Genomic DNA, 19,904 nt, shown 5'->3' on the forward strand with positions numbered 1-19,904 from the left:
GAATTGAACACTGTTTTTTTTTAAGCATATATCCAAGAAATTAATACCATATAAAGAATTAGCAGGGTATAGTTTGTTTGCTTGTTTGTTTTTGGCTGCATCACTCATCTTGTGGGATCTTAGTTGAATTCATGCCCTCGGTAATGAAAGTGCAGAGTCCTAAGCACCGGACTGCCAGGGAATTCCCTAGCATAATTTTATCTCTCTATTTTTTTTTGTTGGGGGGGGGCAGCTAGAATGGAGGTACAAACTTCTTCCTCTCAAATTCTGATAAATCTGGGATGATCAGAATTCAAGGGATTGTTTGTAATTAAATGTTGGCATGTTCATGGCATGGACCCAGTTTGAATTCTCTTGAAGCTAATCTTGTGATGAGGATTCGGATTCACGTTTGAAGATTTGAGACTTACTAAGTGTTCCTGATGAAAGTGAAAGAGGAGAGTGAAAAGGTTGGCTTGAAGCTCAACATTCAGAAAACAAAGATCATGGCATCTGGTCCCATCACTTCATGGCAAATAGATGGAAAATCAGTGGAAACAGTGTCAGACTTTATTTTTTTGGGCTCCAAAATCACTGCAGATGCTGCTTGCAGCCACGAAATTAAAAGACGCTTACTCCTTGGAAGGAAAGTTATGACCAACCTTGATAGTGTATTAAAAAGCAGAGACATTACTTTGCCAACCAAGGTCCGTCTAGTCAAGGCTATGGTTTTTCCCGTGGTCATGTATGGATGTGAGAGTTGGACTGTGAAGAAAGCTGATCGCCGAAGAATCGATGCTTTTGAACTGTGGTGTTGGAGAAGACTCTTGAGAGTCCCTTATACTGCAAGGAGATCCAACCAGTCTATTCTAGAGGAGATCAATCCTGGATGTTCATTGGAGGGACTGATGCTAAAGCTGAAGCTGCAATACTTTGGCCACCTCATGCGACGAGTTGACTCACTGGAAAAGACTCTGATGATGGGAGAGGTTGGGGGCGGGAGGAGAAGGGGACGACAGAGAATGAGATGGCTGGATGGCATCGCCAACTCTGTGGACATGAGCTTGAGTGAACTCCGGGAGTTGGTGATGGACAGGGAGGCCTGGCGTGCTGTGATTCATGGGGTCGCGGAGAGTCGGACACGACTGAGCGACTGAACTGAACTGAAGTGTTCCTGGGAGAAGCAGGAAAGGAAGTGGAGGAAGCAGGACTGAAAATAGGAAAGAAGACAAGTAAGAGAGAAATTTCCGATGATTGCTGAGTCTCAGATTCCACAGGATACTCCGGATTACAGATTACATTTTAGATTTGTCCCACTTTGAAGCAAAGAATGGACTATCAAACTTCCATACAACTCAGTACCTAGTTATAGGTTTCCCCAGGAACGCAGTGCCTCTAGCGCACTTCTGCTTCTCTGTACAAAGAACAAAGTTGGTTTTGGAAGAGAGGGTCTGAGGGAATCTGAATATCCCCAGGGCTGTGCTCAACACATGGCTATCACAAATCTGCCCTGTCTGCATTTAAGTTGCGACATGTGATTCTCCATGTTTTTCTGGGTCAGAGAGTTCAACTCTGAGGCAGAGTTTACAAGTCTAAGGATGCATTTAGAGCCTGCACATTTTCACAGAAACTTCCATTAGAATTTGGCCTGGAGAGTGGTGGTGGGGAACCCTTAGGTGTGTGTGATCAGGAGTGGAAAGAAGAGGATAATACAAGTTTTAAAAATTTTGGAGTATATGAAGGAGAGAGGGAAAATAGTTAAACAATTATGAGGAAACCTGGGATATACTTATGGGAGAATGCTTATTATTGTTGTGCAGTTGCTCTGTCGTGTCCGACTCTTTATGATCCCATGGACTGCAGCACGCCAGGCTTCTCCATCCTTCACTATCTGCTGGAGCTTGCTCAAACTCACGTCCATTGAGTTGATGAGGCCATCTAGCCATCTCATCCTCTGTTGCCCCCTTCTCCTGCTGCCCTCAGTCTTACCCAGCATCTACGTCTTTTTGAATGAATTGGCTCTGCATGAAGTAGTTGAAGTATTGAAGCTTCAGTTTCAACATTAGTGCTTTCAATGAATATTCAGGGTTGATTTCCTTTAGGATTGGCTGGTTTGATCTCCTTGCAGTCTAAGGGACTCTCAAGAGTCTTCTCCAGCACCACAGTTTGAAAGCATCAATTCTTCGGTGCTTGGCCTTCTTTATGGTTCAACTCTCACATCTGTACGTGACTACTGGAAAAACCATAGCTTTGACTATACAGATATTTGTTGGCAAAGTGATGTCTCTGCTTTTTAATACACTGTCTAGGTTTGTCATAGCTTTTCTTCCAAGGAGGATGCTTATTCAGGCAAGTTGTTGTTGCCCAGACTTCAGAGGAAGGTTGGACAGAAAATTCTCAGTTCACATTTGGAGCTACCAGAATAGTTTTCACGTGACTGCAAAAAACTTGACTTGGGCCCCAGGCTGGAAAGGAGTAAAACTCAGAGGAGGCCTGGGATGATGATAAGTCTAGCAAGAAAGGACAGTCACCCTGGGTCAAGGCCAAAGGAGGGGCCAGCTGCATCTAAGTGGAATAAAAGTGAAGCCATCCAAGAACAGACTGCTTAAAACTTTAAACCTGTGCCAAGTTTATTGAGGAATGTGAGACTATGTACTTGCAAATTACCTCAACACTATATCATCTGTACTCTGAAAATTTCTCACACTGCAATAGAGACTTAGAGCCTTTTCAAACGTTTTTTAGTCTGTGATTCTGCAATCCTAAGTGAGTTGTGTAAGCCATGCGCTCTGAAGGTGCTGTGTTCCTGCGGACATCACCGGATTGAGTACTGCTGAGAAGAAGAGGGAAAATGAAAAAATCAGTGATCTTTCATGTGTGGTCTTGGGGGGAACTATTTTGCATTATGATTACCCAGAAACTTGTCCAAAGTAAGTGTTCAAAGGAACCCACTGAAGAGAGACTTATTCATGCCTTACATTTGAGTGCCCATCTGGAAAATGTCTTTTAGTCACATTTGCATGCTGGAAAACTATATTTTTAAAAAATCACAGCAGATAATAATTATAAACCTCTAAAAATTTTTATTTATTTATTTATTTTTACTGTGCTGGATCTGCCTTGCTGCTCCAGCTTATTTTTCTAGTTGCGGCTAGTGGGGGCCACTCTCTTGTTGTCGTGCCTGGGCTTCTCACTGTGGTGGCCTGTCTTGTTGCAGAGAATGGGCTCTAGGACACACGGGTCTCAGTAGCTGTGACACGTGGGCTCAGAAGCTGTGCCTCCTGGACTCTAGAACACAGGCTCAATAGTTGTGGTAGACGGGGTTAGCTGCTCCTCGGTGTATGGGATCTTTCCTAATCAGGGATCGAACCTGCATCTCCTGCATTGGCAGGCGGATTATTTATCACTGAGCCACCAGGGAAAGCCAATAATTATAAATCATCAACACAATTAGAGGATAAGCTTGCTTTGTTCTAGACAACTACATTTGTGACAAAAAAATAATAGAAAGCTAAGAAAAAATTCCCTGGTGGCTCAGAGGTTAAGCGTCTGCCTCCAATGCGGGAGACCCGGGTTCGATCCCTGGGTCGGGAAGATCCCCTGGAGAAGGAAATGGTAACCCAGTCCAGTATTCTTGCCTGGAGTATCCCACAGAAGGAGAAGCCTGGTAGGCTACAGTCCACGGGGTCGCAAAGAGTCGGACACAACTGAGCGACTGAACGGAAGAAAAAATATTAATAATTGATGATAATTTTTTTGCAAAAAGGAAAATAAAGTATTACTAATAAATATTATTTAGAGTTCCAGGAGCTAACTCTATCTTCTCATACTAACTGTACTTTAAGTTGCTTCTGCTGCTGCTGCTAAGTCGCGTCAGTCGTGTCCAACTCTGTGCGACCCCATAGACGGCAGCTTACCAGGCTCCCCGGTCCTGGGATTCTCCAGGCAAGAACACTGGAGTGGGTTGCCATTTCCTTCTCCAATGCATGAAAGTGAAAAGTGAAAGTGAAGTCGCTCAGTCGTGTCCAACTCTTAGTGACCCCATGGACTGTAGCCTACCAGGCTCCTCTGTCCATGGGATTTTCCAGGCAAGAGTACTGGAGTGGGGTGCCATTGCCTTCTCCGGTACTTTAAGTTGGGTACAGATAAAATTTCTTTCACAAGCACCAGATTATGAGCTCATACATTTTTCCCCTTAACACTAAAATAAAAAAATAAAATACAAAAAAAGTTTCCAAATAGGTACTATTATGTACAAAATAAGCTACAAAGATATATTGTACAATACAGGAAACAGAACCAATGTTTTACAACAATACAGGATTTATTTTAAATCATTGCTATTATTATCTTGATTGATGCTCTTATCATCCTGTCTTTGATCAATGGAAACAAACCTCTTCAAGCTGATTTTCATGTTTTTTTGAAGGTTTTGCTTCTTTCTCTTTTGTCATCTATAAGATCACTCGTGGTTTAGATGCCAGTCATGCGTCCAGATGTCTGGTGTTTCTGACTAAGCCTCTGTATATCAGGAGCTCCCACAATCCCCTCCTCAGTTTAGACAGTTTGCTAGAATGACTCACAGAACTCAGGAAAACAACCTACTCACTATTTCTGATTTATCATGAAGGACACAAGTCAGGGGAGATGTACAGGGCAAGGTATTGGGGCTGGTTGGCCTCACAAAGCTTCCATACTCTCTCCACACAGGCCACCCTCCCAGAAGGACACTTTCCCAACCCTGTTGTCTTTGGAAAGTTCCATTACTTAAGATTAATTAAATCATTGACCATTGGTGATTAAGTCTATCTCCATTCCATCTCCCCTTCCCCACAGGTTGCAGGTGGGAATAAAAGTTTAAACTTCTAATCATACCTTTTTGTATGCTAATTAGAGAACATTAGCATACAAAAGGACTCTCCTCTTTCTAGAGATTCCAAGGGTCTTAAAAGCTCTGGTATAAGGAATCTGTGTCAAAGACCAATCAACTATTAGGACAAAAGATGCTCTGAGCTCCCTATTGTTTAGGAAATTACAAGGGTTTTAGGAGCTCTGTGTCAGGAACTGGCGTAGAGACTAAATATATATTTCTTATTAGGTCACAATACCATTATCTCAATTTTGGAAAAAATATACACAGAAAAAATAGCTATATGGTAGTAAACCAAAATATTAGCAGTGTGGTGATCTTTGTTTTCCATTTGTGCTGTTATTCCATTTTAAGGGGACTCCCAGGTGAAGAACCTGACTGCCAATGTGGGGGACCCTGGGTCAGGAAGATCTCCAGGCATAGGAAATGGCAACCTGCTCCAGTATTCTTGCCTGGGAAATCCCATGGACAGAGGAGCCTGGTGAGCTACAGTCTACAGGGCCACAAAGAGTTGGACATGACTGAGTGCACACACATACACACACATTTCATTTTAATTTACAATTTATACTTAATAATTTTATAATAAAAATAAGGGACATGAGTGAATTGTAGCTAATTCAAAGCTAGAAGATTGGTGTGAAGAATTATCTACAGATCTTCCTCTACTATATGCCTGGGCTTAAGTCCTAATAAATCCATCATAAGTTGAAAATGGTATATGTCAAAATGCATTCAATACACCACTGAACATCACAGCTGAGCCTAGCCTATATTCAATGTATTCAGAACACTTACATTAGCCTACAGTTGGGCAAAATCATCTAACACAAAGCCTATTTTATAATAAAGAGTTGAATATCTCATGTAATCTATTGAATACTGCACTGGAATTGAATAACAGCATGCTCATATGGCTATAGAAAACTTGCAGAAGTGTCTGTATTAACCTTCCTGGTGGCGTGGCTGACTTGGAGCTGCTGCCACGCCCAGCATCACCAGAGAGGAAAGCAATGCATATGGCTAGCTTGAGAAAAGATCAAAATTCACAGCTCAAACTACAGTTTCTACTGAATCCGTATCACTTTTGCCTGATCATAAAGGCAAGAAATTGTAAGTCAGAACCAGTCCGTCTGTGCTCGTACATGCAAGAACAACTTTTACAAATACTATTGAAAAAAATCTTAAAATATATATATATTTGGCTATGTAAAATAAAAACTTCATCAGATAATATAATCGATAACACAATTAAAAGATAAATAACAAATATTTTTAAGTTAATACATTATTCATAAAGGCATGATATCATTAATTCATTAAGAAAAAAGCAAATGGGAGAAAATAAGTACATGTAATACAGTACATGGGCTTCCCAAGTGGCTCAGTGGTAAAGAATCTGCCTGCAATGCAGAAGATGAGTTTGATCCCTGGGTTGGGAAGATGCCCTGGAGAAGGAAATGGCAATCCACTCTAGTACTCTTGCCAGAAAAATCCCATGGACAGAGGAGCCTGCCAGGCTACAGTCCATGGAGTTGCAAAAGAGTCAGATATGACTGAGTGACTGAGCAGTAGCAATATAGTACATAGTAACTCAAATTAGCAACAAATGAAGGGAAAATTCTCACAGAAACGTAGGTATTATGATTTCTTCACTTTACAGGTGAGGGAAATGGTTTAAAAGATTAGATCCCTTGCTTGTGAGAAGAAGGAAAAGGTTGAGACTCATTCTTCTGATTTTGGACTCAGATCTCAAGCCCTGTCACATGGTGGCTGAGGAAACCCAGTCTTTTCACCCAGATAGGACTTTTCGTGGCTCACCCTCATAGTCAAGTGTTCTTGACATTAGAATGAGGAATACTCTCCCTTCTCTGAATATCAAACCCTCACAAAACTTAAAGTGTATGACTTAGCTTTTGCTTAGTTCTCCTTAGCCCCCCAAATTTATTTATTTATTTTTGGTTGCACTGAGTCTTCATTGCTGTGCTCAGGTTTTCTCGAGTTGTGGCAAGCAGGGACTATTCTTCATTGCAGTGTGTGGGTTTCTCATTGCAGTGGCGTCTCTTGTTGCTGAGCACAGGATCGAGGTGCATGGGCTCAACAGCTGCAGCACTCGGGCTCAGTAGTTGTGGCACATGGGCTTAGTTGCCCCTCGGCATGTGGAACCTTCTCGGACCAGGGATTGAACCTGTGTCCCCTGCAGTGGCAGGTCTACTATCCATGGTGCCACCAGGGAAGTCCCCGCTTAGTTCTAAATAGAGCATGTGTGTGTGCTCAGTCTCAGTTGTATCGGACTCTTTGCCACCCCATGGACTGTAGCCCACAGGCTCCTCTTTCCATAGGATTTTCCAGTCAAGCATATTGGAGTGGGTTGCCATTTCCTACTCTAGGGGATCTTCTTAACCAGTAGTGACTCAAGGATGAAAGAGCAGATGAAACCAAGGAGGGTCTTGGAATGCAGGAACAGAAAACCAGACCCTTATCATTCTTCCCTCCCCCATGTTGTAACTATTAATGTATTTTCACTCCTCCTGAGAAGTATAACCTGTCTCCCCTCCTACCCCATAGGGAGAAGGTATTTGCCTTACTCTTCCTTGCACCCAGGATACCTGCCTTATCCCATCAGCAAATGATCTTGAAGACCCCTATCCCATTCCTTGTACCCTGGGTATAAAAGTGGACTAAGGACCCCTGTTCAATGTCGGTTCTTCCTTGAGCTGGCCCACTTTTCTAACAGAGTCTCCCACTCTAATGAACTTTATTTCCCTCCCATTCTGTCTTATGTCTGGAAATTCTTTTCCAACCCTCACACGGACCATGACACGGCCCAGGGTTCAAACCTATGTTTCCTGCATTGGAGGCAGATTCTTTACAATTGAGCCACGTGGGAAGCCCAAATAAAGTATACACCTTTCATTAAGTTTTTTATGTTAACAAAGTAATTACACATTCATCTTCGTTAAAGTAAAATGTATTTTAAGCTGCTCTTCAGTCTAAAGAGCATATCTTAGGGCAGTGAATATTTTGCTTAATCACCTACTTACTTAATCTATAAGTAAAGGAGAGAATTTTGGTCACTTTTACACATTAATCTATTAAGATATCCTCTTTATACATTTAAATATAAACACTATGTTCAGAGTTTAAATATGTATTGCCAAGATAATCCTGACTCCACACCCACCCCTGCTGTTTGTCTATGACAGATAAAATCATAAACTCAAGGCGTGTTTCCATGCTAAAACTTTCTGACTTATTCATTTGGGCTCTTTACATACAAACTAGAAATCAACAGGAAATCTTGTTTTCCTCATTTGTAGCATTGCTTCTAGCACAGTTACAAAAAAAAAAACCAAAAAAACAACTGCCATTATGATCCAAAGAAAATATATGGTCAATGTGTTTCAATTTTAGACAATGTTGGAAAAAATAATTTTTTAAATGCATGATTGTTCCAGAAAGAAAAACACAATAGACAGAAATGGACTTAATTGTTACTGCCATAAATCAATGATTTACAGTTGTTTTTCCTCCCTAAATTCCCAGGAATGTGTTATCACACATTCTCATCAGTAACAGAAGCCCTTTATGTGGATGTAATAGACTCTCCAGGAGGTGGTTTCTTATTTAACTAAGATTCCTAGTGAATTCTGGGAAGCCCCTTCCCAAAGAACAGGGCCACCTGCACATTGGTGCTTTTCAAATTTGAAGATGAACAACCTGGGGCTCTTGTTTTTATGCAGATTCTGGCTCATTAGATTTGGAGTGGGGCCTTGAAATCTGCATTTCCAAAGAGCTCCCGAGGTGATCCTGGTGATATTGGTCCATGGATTCCACTTTTCAGGCAGGCAGTATAACCACCTCCCTGTTCTTAATCACCAAAAGATGCTGCACGTTTGTGAACCCGGTTATGGGTTTGATGCATTTGTCTTTATTTGGTCTGTGATTGGGTTCTATTTGGCTTTTAGAGAATTTCCTCCAGTTAAAGTGGGGAATTAAATAATTTATGGATCTATTTGACACAATTATTAAAACTTTCTCTTACTGTTCCCCACAAATACCTTCCCAGTAAATACAAAATCAGATATGACGATGATAACGAGCACTGGTCTCACATGTGGGTCAGCAATGGCAGCAATAACTCCTGCACAGATGAAATGGTAGAACAAATGAACTTGTTGAAGGATCCCTCAAGCTCCATGTGAGCTCTTATTCTTCTATGGGACTGAATCCCTAGACATTTGGTACTTGGTGATGCTGCTTTGGTATTCCCATCTCTTTCAGAATTTCCACAGTTTATTGTGATCCACACAGTCAAAGGCTTTGGCATAGTCAACGAAGCAGAAATAGATGTTTTTCTGGAACTCTCTTGCTTTTTCCATGATCCAGCGGTTGTTGGCAATTTGATCTCTGGTGCCTTTTCTAAAACCTGCTTGAACATCTGGAAGTTCACAGTTCACATATCGCTGAAGCCTGGCTTGGATAATTTTGAACATGACTTTACTAGCGTGTGAGATGAGTGCAACTGTGGGGTAGTTTGAGCATTCTTTGGCATTGCCTTTCTTTGGGATTGGAATGAAAACTGACCTTTTCCAGTCCCGTGGCCACTGCTGAGTTTTCCAAATTTGCTGGCATGTTGAGTGCAGCACTGTCACAGCATCATCTTTCAGGATTTGAAATAGCTCAACTGGAATTCCAAGAGATGGGAATACCAGAACACCTGACCTGCCTCTTGAGAAACCTGTATGCAGGTCAGGAAGCAACAGTTAGAACTGGACATGGAACAACAGACTGGTTCCAAATAGGAAAAGGAGTACATCAAGGTTGTATATTGTCACCCTGATTATTTAACTTATAAGCAGAGTACATCATGAGGAATGCTGGGCTGGAAGAAGCACAAGCTGGAATCAAGATTGCCGGAAGAAATATCAATAACCTCAGATATGCCGATGACACCATCCTTATGGCAGAAAGTGAAGAGGAACTCAAAGGCCTCTTGATGAAAGTGAAAGAGGAGAATGAAAAGGTTGGCTTGAAGCTCAACATTCAGAAAACAAAGATCATGGCATCTGGTCCCATCACTTCATGGCAAATAGATGGGGAAACAGTGGAAACAGTTTCAGACTTTATTTTTTGGGGCTCAAAAATCACTGCGGATGCTGACTGCAGCCATGAAATTAAAAGACGCTTACTCCTTGGAAGGGAAGTTATGACCAACCTAGACAGTATATTAAAAAGCAGAGACGTTACTTTGCCAACCAAGGTCCGTCTAGTCAAGGCTATGGTTTTTCCAGTGGTCACGTATGGATGTGAGAGTTGGACTGTGAAGAAAGCTGATCACCAAAGAATTGATGCTTCTGAACTGTGGTGCTGGAGAAGACTCTCGAGAGTCCCTTGGACTGCAAGGAGATCCAACCAGTCCATTCTAAAGGAGATCAATCCTGGGTGTTCATTGGAGGGACTGATCCTAAAGCTGAAACTGCAATACTTTGGCCACCTCATGCGACGAGTTGACTCACTGGAAAAGACTCTGATGCTGGGAAGGATTGGGGGCGGGAGGAGAAGGGGACGACAGAGAATGAGATGGCTGGATGGCATCACTGACTCGATGGACATGAGTTTGAGTGAACTCTGGGAGTTGGTGATGGACAGGGAGGCCTGGCGTTCTGTGATTCATGGGATCACAAAGAGTCGGACACGACTGAGCGACCGAACTGAACTGATCTGAACTGATGCTGCTTTATTTTCTCCAGGTTGTTCTCCTGTTCCTTTCTTAATCTCTCTCCCAAATCAACTTTCATGGCTCAATCCTTCCTTTTTTTTGATCACTGACTCTGTGCAAGGCAGTCTAAACACTGAAAATATATGAATGACTACGGGTTTTAAGCTGTTTAATATTTATTTAAGAAAAAAAGGCGTGCAAAAACAAGTGATTAAGGAATTCCATAACAGCTGGGCTTGCTCTAATCTAATTCTGAAAGGCCAGTTTCATCTGGTGTGCAGAGGAAGTAGGCAGACACACAGCTGTTGTTTGGAGAATAGGACAGGTGTGGAGGTGAGACTCCACTGGCTGGAGACACACAGGAGGGGCCTTGGGGACACAGCTTTAAGCCATGCAGGCTCTCTGTGCTGGGAAACCACAGTGGGAGCTGGTTAACCTTCTGTTACCCATTTAAATGGAACTGTTCCTGTTTAACGCCATGAACCCAAATTTTAATTTTTTCAAGTTTTAATTTTTTTTTTTCAAGCAGAAGTCTTCTGGGCCTCTCTTTTTATGGACAGTAAAGCCACCAGAAGTGCAATTCAGAATATAAATGATGGTGTACATGTTTGTCAGGAAATGGAAAAACATGAAAGTGCTGACACAGCTTCCACCTGAACTCTTCCTAGGAAGAGAATGGAATTTGTGTTGACAAAATACAATGACAAGTTATGGAGTGAAGTGGAATCGGGGTCTTCTAAAGGCTTGGAGGTGCTGGGACCTCACTGAGGAAGTCACAGTGAAATAGGTGCTGTTTAATCTGAAGGAGATGAAAAATAAGTAGAGTGGCAGCTTAGGAGGTGAAGCCTACCTATGTGACCCTTCCTCCTAATCACTCTAAATTTTCAAAAGGTGCAGCAACAACAGAGAATATACACAATGCATGCAGAACCAACTCTTTATAAAAGACCCTGGTGCTGGGGATGACTGAAGGCAAAAGGAGCCGGGAGCTTCAAAGAATGCGATGGCTGGATAGCATCACAGACTCAGTGGACATGAATTTGAGCCAACTCTGGGAGATAGGACAGGGAAGCCTGGCAAGCTGCAGTCCAGGGGGTTGCAAAGAGTCAGACACGATTTAGCAACTGAACAACAAAAACAAATGATGTGAATAGGTTTTTATGGAAATTGTTGAAGGGACTGTGTTTTGCATCTGGAGTGTCATGGACTTTTACAGGTACGGAGCAAAAGAACACTGGTTTATGGTGTCAGAGAGAAGGGTAAGAATGTAAGCCAGGATAATTTACCAAAATTAAGGAGTATGTTCCTGAGTGTGGGATGGGGTTTAGGATTAGGTTTAACTAGTTCACTTGGGGGTGAGGAGTCCTCAGCTGGCATTTAGATTATACATTAAAAATCATTTGTTCCGAGAAAAATTTCCACCTGAAGCTAATATTTTAAAATTTCTTAGTCATGTTTAAAATATCTACTTTGAAAGGTCAGAAAGTCTTCTAGCATCTCCCACTAGGTTTGTGCAATCAACTATCCCCTTCTACAAAACCCAAGGGTTTTCTAAGCCCTATTTTTAAAAAATATTTTTATTGTTAACTCCTTCCCTGTCTATTCTTATAATTTTTTAAAACAAATTTAAATTTATTATGAAATGCTTTGAAACACAGAGCACATAAAACCCAAGGTCATATCACTCAACTTCTAGTTCGTCTATGTCTTGCAAACAGAGAATCAACAGTTAAAAGGGTTAAGATAACTTAGAAAATTCTTTCTAAGACTTTACAAGAATGCAAAGTTGTGTAAGAAATGTCAGAAGTCACCCAAAAGCTGTCATTCTGGGGTACAATAATTTTCTTTTTTTCTTAGAAGATGTTTTCTCCCAGAACCTAAAGAACTAATGAACACTACTGTTATGAGAGGGACCTGATTGTAAGAAGCCTGGAGTGGATTTGTTTTTCTGGAACTAGCCCTGTTGTCCTCTGGCAAAACAAAATTAAAAGATAATAAACACACAGCTGCCACTGTGCCTTGGAAATAAAAATTTTCAAAGCCTTTCAAATATTAAACTGCAAAATCTTTTGTTGCCTCAGGTGTTTTCCTTAAATTGTTGCCTGCATGTTCCTAAACCACCTCTTCTTTTTAGTGTTCCATCAAATTACTAAGCTGTCAGATGAGATTAAACAAGGTGGTAATTGTATGCTTTAAAGTTTTGACTGTTTTAGGAACAATAATAAATGAAGGAATTAAGGTAAGTTTTTCTTGCAAATTATAAAGTTTACTTAAATACCTCTGAATTAGGTAAATTCAAGTTTTTCAGTGTTTATCTAAGCATCTTGAATGAGTAAGATATATGAGTATATAACAAAAAATACTAAGTATGACATGGTCTTAGGCCTGAGCAGCTTGCAAATAAGAAAGAGACAAGAACATTTTTATTTAGCAGTCAAAATGAACAAAAAGATACGTGCTGATTGGTATGCACTTGAAGAATTCTTTAAAGAATATTCTAAATAGTTTCTGTAAAGCTTTTGTGCCTAATGAAGCAAAATAAGAACTTCAATTTAATTACCTAAACCAACTTGTTAGATGAATGACTGCATCACATTAACTTGCTATTTCACTGAATGACAATCATTATAGTTGGAAAAGTGCAATTAAACTAGTACATTTGGCTGTAAGTACAATCAACCATTTTCCCTTTTTATACTATCAATCTCACTTCTAATACTTAGGTGTTTACTCTGTTCAAGACACCATGTTATAAACTATGAAGAATAAAAAGAGACTTTAAAACACACTGCCCTCAACTTTTGGTCTGGTTGGCTGGACATGGTTTCTTCATAAAACATAATTGCAAGACAAAGAGGTAGAATTTTACCTCTCCAAAGCAGGTAGAATTACCTTGCAGCAGAGTTGGCAGGGACGGCATGGGGAGAAGACTGGAGGACTAATAGAATGTGATGAGGACGGGAAACGAGGGCTCGAATACTTCAGATGAGGAAATGGCAAGAATTCAAGAGCAACAGCAATAGCAGTAGAAGGCCATTTGGTATAAAGCAATGCTTTAGTTAGTCCAGAAAATAGAGTTCCTTCCTGCTTTCATGGAAGATGAGGCCAGAACGACAGGTTGAATACAGGCTTCAGAATTTGTACCTTGTCCTGTAAGCAGAAGAGTTTATCATGGAAAGCTTTTGAACAAGCATTTGGTGTTATTAAAGCATTCATGTAGTGAAATGATTTGGAGGGATGCACAAATAATCTTGAAGGGAGGAGAGCCGAGAAGCAGGATGCTCAGGGAAGAGGCTGTGGCATTAGTCTGGGTGTGAGTTGGTAAGAACCAGAATCAGGTAGGTGTTAGGAATGAAGGACAGGCTAAATCTGTATGTGCCTATATAAAAAAAATGAAACATTTAGCATAGCACTATAAATGAACAATATAGTACAAAATTCCAAAATGAAATTTATTGATAATCTTCATCTTCAATGAGCAGACTTTAGTGGAATCATCCTTTAAAGATAGCTACATGCATTCTTTATCTGCATGATGTTACTATGCATACAGCCCAGTTTTACTCATGTTCCAAATAAGATTTTTTTTTCCAAGTAAGACATTTGGTTTAGTCCTAGGAAAACCTGGTGTATTTTTGAGGAAACCGTATATTTTCTTCCTTCTCATAATAAGAGCTATGGAGCTCACACAATCTTCCCTGAATGCCTGTAGGTTCCAAACCAGGCTTTCTGCTTAACACAGCAGCTGTGTTGTTTTTAGACCGTAATCTGTTCCCTTCTTTGTCGCTCTTCTCCCCTCCCTTGTCATTACTCTTCACTAATCTTCCTGTCTGGGTTTCTCCTCTCTCCTCCTTGAGTTTCGCCAAATGAGTTTTCAAGGAGACAAAGGAAAAGTACAGTTACCCTGCCAAGAGCTCTCTCTCCTATCTCCACTCTCAGTTCCCTTCTGAACTCCAGCCTGGCATTTCTACACGCTGCTTGTCTTCTGCTCAGCCTCTGAACCAATGGCCCCATCTGGCATCTCTCTTTTGTCCAACCTCCATCCTTATTCAAATATGGTTGTTGAATCAACAGCAGTCAGATCACCTGGGAACTTTGAACAAATGCAAATTCTGGGGCCTCACCCCAGAATCAGAAACTGCTGGTGGGGCCCAGCGACCTGTATTTTAACAAGCCCTCCAATGATTCTGGGGCTCCCCTAATGGCTCAGATGGTAAAGAATCTGCCTGCAATGCAGGAGACCTGGGTTCCATCCCTGGAATGGGAAGAGCCCCTAGAGAAGGAATGGCTACCCACTCCAGTATTCTTGCCTGGAGAATTCCATGCACTGGGGAGCCAGGTGGACCACAGTCCATAGGGTTGCAAAGAATCAGACATGACTGAGCAACTAACACTTTCACTTTCTTTTCAATGATTCTGACCTGTGTTGACGTTTGTGAGCCATGGCTCTAGAGGATGACGGTGCTGTTTGCTTTCTCTCCCAGTCTTATGTTCTTCTGCTCATGGTACCTCTCATTCACTCTCCTTGTCTACTCTGTTATCTGGGCAAATCCTTTCTACACTTTTTAGAATAATTACAAATTCTTCAAGGAGCTTACTTGATTCAGTTCAGTTCAGTTCAGTCGCTCAGTCGTGTCCGACTCTTTGTGATCCCATGAACCGCAGCACGCCAGGCCTCCCTGTCCATCACCAACTCCTGGAGTTCACTCAAACTCATGTCCATCGAGTCGGTGATGCCATCCAGCCATCTCATCCCCTGTCGTCCCCTTCTCCTCCTGCCCTAGATCTTTCCCAGCATCAAGGTCTTTTCACATGAGTCAGCTCTTTGCATGAGGTGGCCAAAGTACTGGAGTTTCAGCTTCAACATCAGTCCTTCCAATGAACACCCAGGACTGATCTCCTTTAGGCTGATTTGATTGGTGCAGCTAATTATTACCTCCATCAATGTCACTTAAGCATTTATGGGTCCCTCATCTCGCGGTCACTTGCTGGTCCATGCTTGAGAATAACTGACAACACTGGGCCCTGTCAGTGGCCAGCTCTACTAAAAAACAGACTAGTGCTGCTTCCCTGAGAAGATCACATCAGATAAACAAGAAGGAGGCCTGCTCCTTTCCAATAAATTAATCTTTCATTAAGGTGATGTGTGCTGCGCAGTGTGACTTCCGAGGAGGACTAGTTGAGATTTCCTTGGTTGGATAACCTGGATTTCAGAGTCTTTTTAGGAAAGACAAGAGACAACAATTATTGCTTGATACCACTGTAGCCGGTCAGAGGCAAAGCAATCTCCTGGTTTTGATATTGGAAGTTAGGGTTGAGATTAGATATCCTATTATAAGTGACAGGTTCAGTTCAGTTCAGTCGCTCAGTCGTGTCCGACTCTTTGCGACCCCATGAATCACAGCACGCCAGGCCTCCCTGTCCATCACCAACTCCCGGGGTTCACTCAAACTCATCTCCATCGAGTCGGTGATACCATCCAGCCATCTCATTCTCTGTCGTCCCCTTCTCCTCCTGCCCCCAATCCCTCCCAGCATCTGAGTCTTTTCCAGTGAGTCAACTCGTCGCATGAGGTGGCCAAAGTATTGGAGTTTCAGCTTTAGCATCAGTCCTTCCAATGAACACCCAGGATTGATCTCCTTTAGAATGGACTGGTTGGATCTCCTTGCAGTCCAAGGGACTCTCAAGAGTCTTCTCCAACACCACAGTTCAAAAGCATCAATTCTTTGGCACTCAGCTTTCTTCACAGTCCAACTCTCACATCCATACATGATCACTGGAAAAACCATAGCCTTGACTGGACAAAGTGACAGATATAAGGATCCAATTAGTAAGTTTTACAGATGCCATCCAATCTCTATCCTTTAAAGGAAATGTAGTGCTCTATGTTTGCATTAGTGTGTAATGATACTATTCCCTCTCCTCCTTTTTTAAATTAAGAAGAACTTTATAAGGTCAAATAGGCCACGGCACAAAACTGGATTAAATATTCAAGTTGTTTAGTTAGGGGTAAGAGGTAGCAGGCGCTTGGAATAAGTTTCAGTGGAAACCTCATTCATTTAAGGCAGAACATAGAAGTGGTGGTTCTTGAAGTTCTGAATGTTGGCAAAATATTAGTAAGTATTCTTGTGAAATAGATGTGGTAGAAATTAATTCGACCATAATAACAGAAATTAATTCAACCATAATTTGAAAGATGTTGGTAAACTTTGCAGCTAATAACTGGGTCCAAGGCAGTCTTTTTCTACAGTTGATTTGGAAAACACAAAACCAGAACAAATATTTGTTAGGCATTAATGCAGCACTCAGTTCCTATCTGGAACTTTTCACCAACTTAAGCCAAGGTTAATGTATCTGAAGCAATAGCAAAAGTACAAGATAATAGAAGGTTAAGCACTAAATTACGTTATCCTTGACGTACTTTTCTTTGTACACCCTTGGAAATCTCATCTTCTATGACTTTATCTAATAACTATGTAGGTCAGTGTTTCTCAGTCCTGAGTAATGTAGGGATGAACTGCTACAAAATTTTCTCACATTCTCTCAGTTAGGAATGAAAGCATTTTTATTAGTATTTTTTAGCATTAGTATTCGGAGAAGGCAATGGCAAGCCACTCCAGTACTCTTGCCTAGGAAATCCCATGGATGGAGGAGCCTGGCAGGCTGCAGTCCGTGGGGTCGCTAAGGGTCGGACACGACTGAGCGACTTCACTTTCACTTTCACACACTGGAGAAGGAAATGGCAACCCACTCCAGTGTTCTTGCCTGGAGAATCCCAGGGATGGGGCAGCCTGGTGGGCTTCTGTCTATGGGGTCACACAGAGTCGGACACGACTGAAGTGACTTAGCAGCAGCAGCATTAGTATTAGTATTTTTATTAGTATTTCACCAAAACATGTATCAATATAAAAATGGATATAAATCACCTATGATTCTTAACCAACTACAAAAACCAACTGTATAAATGAAATACAGAAAAGCTATATAACCAAAAGAATTTGTATTGATTTAGTGGCATGGATGATGTTTTGTTGAAGTGAATACTACCACTCAAAGCCTGAGCATGGCCTTGCTGGCTAAGGGACAGTTTTCTTTGCTTTCAATAGGCCTTTCTTATTATAAGTCACATGACAACTCAGCTTTCACCACTTCTGTATTCAAACTGCTGTGAAACTATTCATTATATACTTCTTGTGGGGTTTTTTTTTTTTTTTTGGCTGTGATTTGTACAAACACATCAGGTGCGTATTAACTGTCATATTTTCTCACTATTCAGCAGCAATTAATATAAAACTATAGACCGTCAACTTGACTGAAATATAAATGAAAAGGTGAGAAATTAAATCATGGGAGACACATGACTTAAGCTAGCCATCCAAATGGACCCAAATTTTCTTGTTTTTTTTTTAAAGATTGTCATGGGTATGAAAACATGAAATATTCATTGAGATATAAAAAAATTCTCATTAAAAACTGAGTCCAGGGGTGATGAACACACATTCCCACCCCCCACCCCCCACAAGGAAGCATTGGTGACCCAGCCATCAGCCAACCACCTGCAACTCTCAGTTCCTTCAGGGTCTGCTCAGCTGCAAAGAGCTGCCCACGTGCAAGGACTAATGGAGGTAGGGGTGTTCAAACTTGGCTATTTCACAACTCTGATGGCCATGTGTGCTCCAGACTCCTTGTGGACCCGGCTGAGGCTCTGTTAGCCTGCACTACAGGTCCATTTAGCCCACCTGATCCTGCTTACCCTCTCTTTCATTAGTTATGTGTGTTAGTCACTCAGTCATGTCCGACTCTTTGCGACCCCATGGTCTGTAGCCCGCCAGGCTCCTCTGTCCGTGGAATTCTCCAGGCAAGAATACTGAAGTGGGTTGCCATTTCCTTCTCCAGGGAATTTTCCTGATTCAGGGATCGAAACCAAGTCTCCTGCATTGCAGGCAAATTCTTCACTCTCTGAGCCACCGTAGAAGTTGAATAAATACCCCACATGGCACATTTCCATCTTTCTGTCTCCTTCTGGAGAATCTGGTCAACAAGAGCATCCAAGAGTCTCTCTGAGGACCCCCAGAGTAATGAAAATACCTCTTGTGTAGCCCTGATTCTTCTCTTGAAGTTCTAGTCTGAAAATTCAGCTTCCCATCTGCTGTTCACATTCAACAGCTCCAAAGCTGATGCAGAACTGATCCCTTGAGCTTGTGACTCAGAAGAACTTGTGGTTTTTCCCCATTTTATACTTTATTTAATGGCACTACCATTATATTCTCACAGGATCAAAACTTGGCGAGGTAATTTTGATTCCTCACGCACCTTGCTCTGTACGCCCAGTCTCTGAGTTATGCTTCCTAACGTGGGCAGGACTTTACTCATTACTCCAGGGAGTCACTTCCCTCTCAACATGGGATGCTACTCAAATGATAATGGAGAGCTTCACTTAGCTCCTGGGATATCTAATCTCTTTAATAGTCTTGAGTTTTCCTTAGACTTTAAAAAACAAAAAGCCCTCTGTTTTTCTTAAAGGACACACACAAACTTTAAACCCACAATCATCTACTCATTTTAGAGCACAATATGCTGGTTTAAAAAGAGAAAAGTGCTTTGAGAGGATGGCAGCAAATGTCAAAGGCCTCACTTTTCCTTCTGCCTTTAAGATTTGTGCAGTACAGTCATTAAAACGTCTATATCTTCCCCGGTTTAAGATAAAATACATTCAACTTTCTTTTCCTTTTTCTTTTACCTTGGACTAAAGAGTAAAGAAGCCAAATCCTGATAAATGCCAAAATAATAATTTTATAATATGGAGATTAAAACATGTGTGAATGTTATTATACAATTTAGAAGTCTATAAAAATGCATATTTTTTTAAAGGAGTCAACTCACTGAAAGATACTGATGTTTAAAATTGAAAGTTGTGTTGTCAGTTGAAAATGAGAAATTGAAATGTTTGTGAGGGAGAAATTGTTCGGGGAGCAATAGAACATTTCCTGCCCGTGGCTGCAGTCTTGAGGGCTGGTGACTGCCATGACGAATCCAACAGCCATCACCACAGCACCAATGGGAAGCATGACACAGGACATAATCTTATCTGAGTGTGTCCTTGGTTCTTCTGACAGTTTCAGATAACATGCCGATGGGATGATAAAAATTAAGGGAGCTGCACAGAGCACGCCCTGCATATTGAAAACAAGAAATAAGATAATGTTACTGAGTGCAGCCTTTCTGGGACAGTTTGGAAAAAAACACCTAGAAAATCTATCTGTCATTATGCATGTTATAAGTATGACGGCTTCAGTTAAATCAAACAAAGGAAAGAAAAATAATTCCAAGAAA

The 19,904-nt window shown here is 41.3% G+C and overlaps 1 protein-coding gene across 2 annotated transcripts in view; it reads right to left on the reverse strand.

Annotated features, from left to right (window-relative positions):
* Positions 1–15,705: 15,705 nt before the first annotated feature.
* Positions 15,706–19,904, reverse strand: part of SLC38A11 (solute carrier family 38 member 11) — a 60,485-nt gene continuing 56,286 nt past the window's right edge. Inside the window, exons 12-13 of one of the 2 annotated variants that reach the window (XM_055398239.2) lie at positions 19,465–19,744; positions 15,706–15,788 (exon numbers count right to left, since the gene is read on the reverse strand). In XM_055398239.2, coding sequence (XP_055254214.2) covers positions 15,706–15,788; positions 19,465–19,744 — 363 coding nt within the window. Of the gene's footprint in view, positions 15,789–19,450; positions 19,745–19,904 lie in introns of those variants that run through there. The other variant, XM_088842545.1, reaches the window with a different exon arrangement.

Source organism: Moschus berezovskii, chromosome 2 (assembly GCF_049115385.1).
Source record: "Moschus berezovskii isolate FMDL1 chromosome 2, NW_MosBer_1.0, whole genome shotgun sequence".
Classification (NCBI taxonomy): Eukaryota; Metazoa; Chordata; class Mammalia; order Artiodactyla; family Moschidae; genus Moschus; species Moschus berezovskii.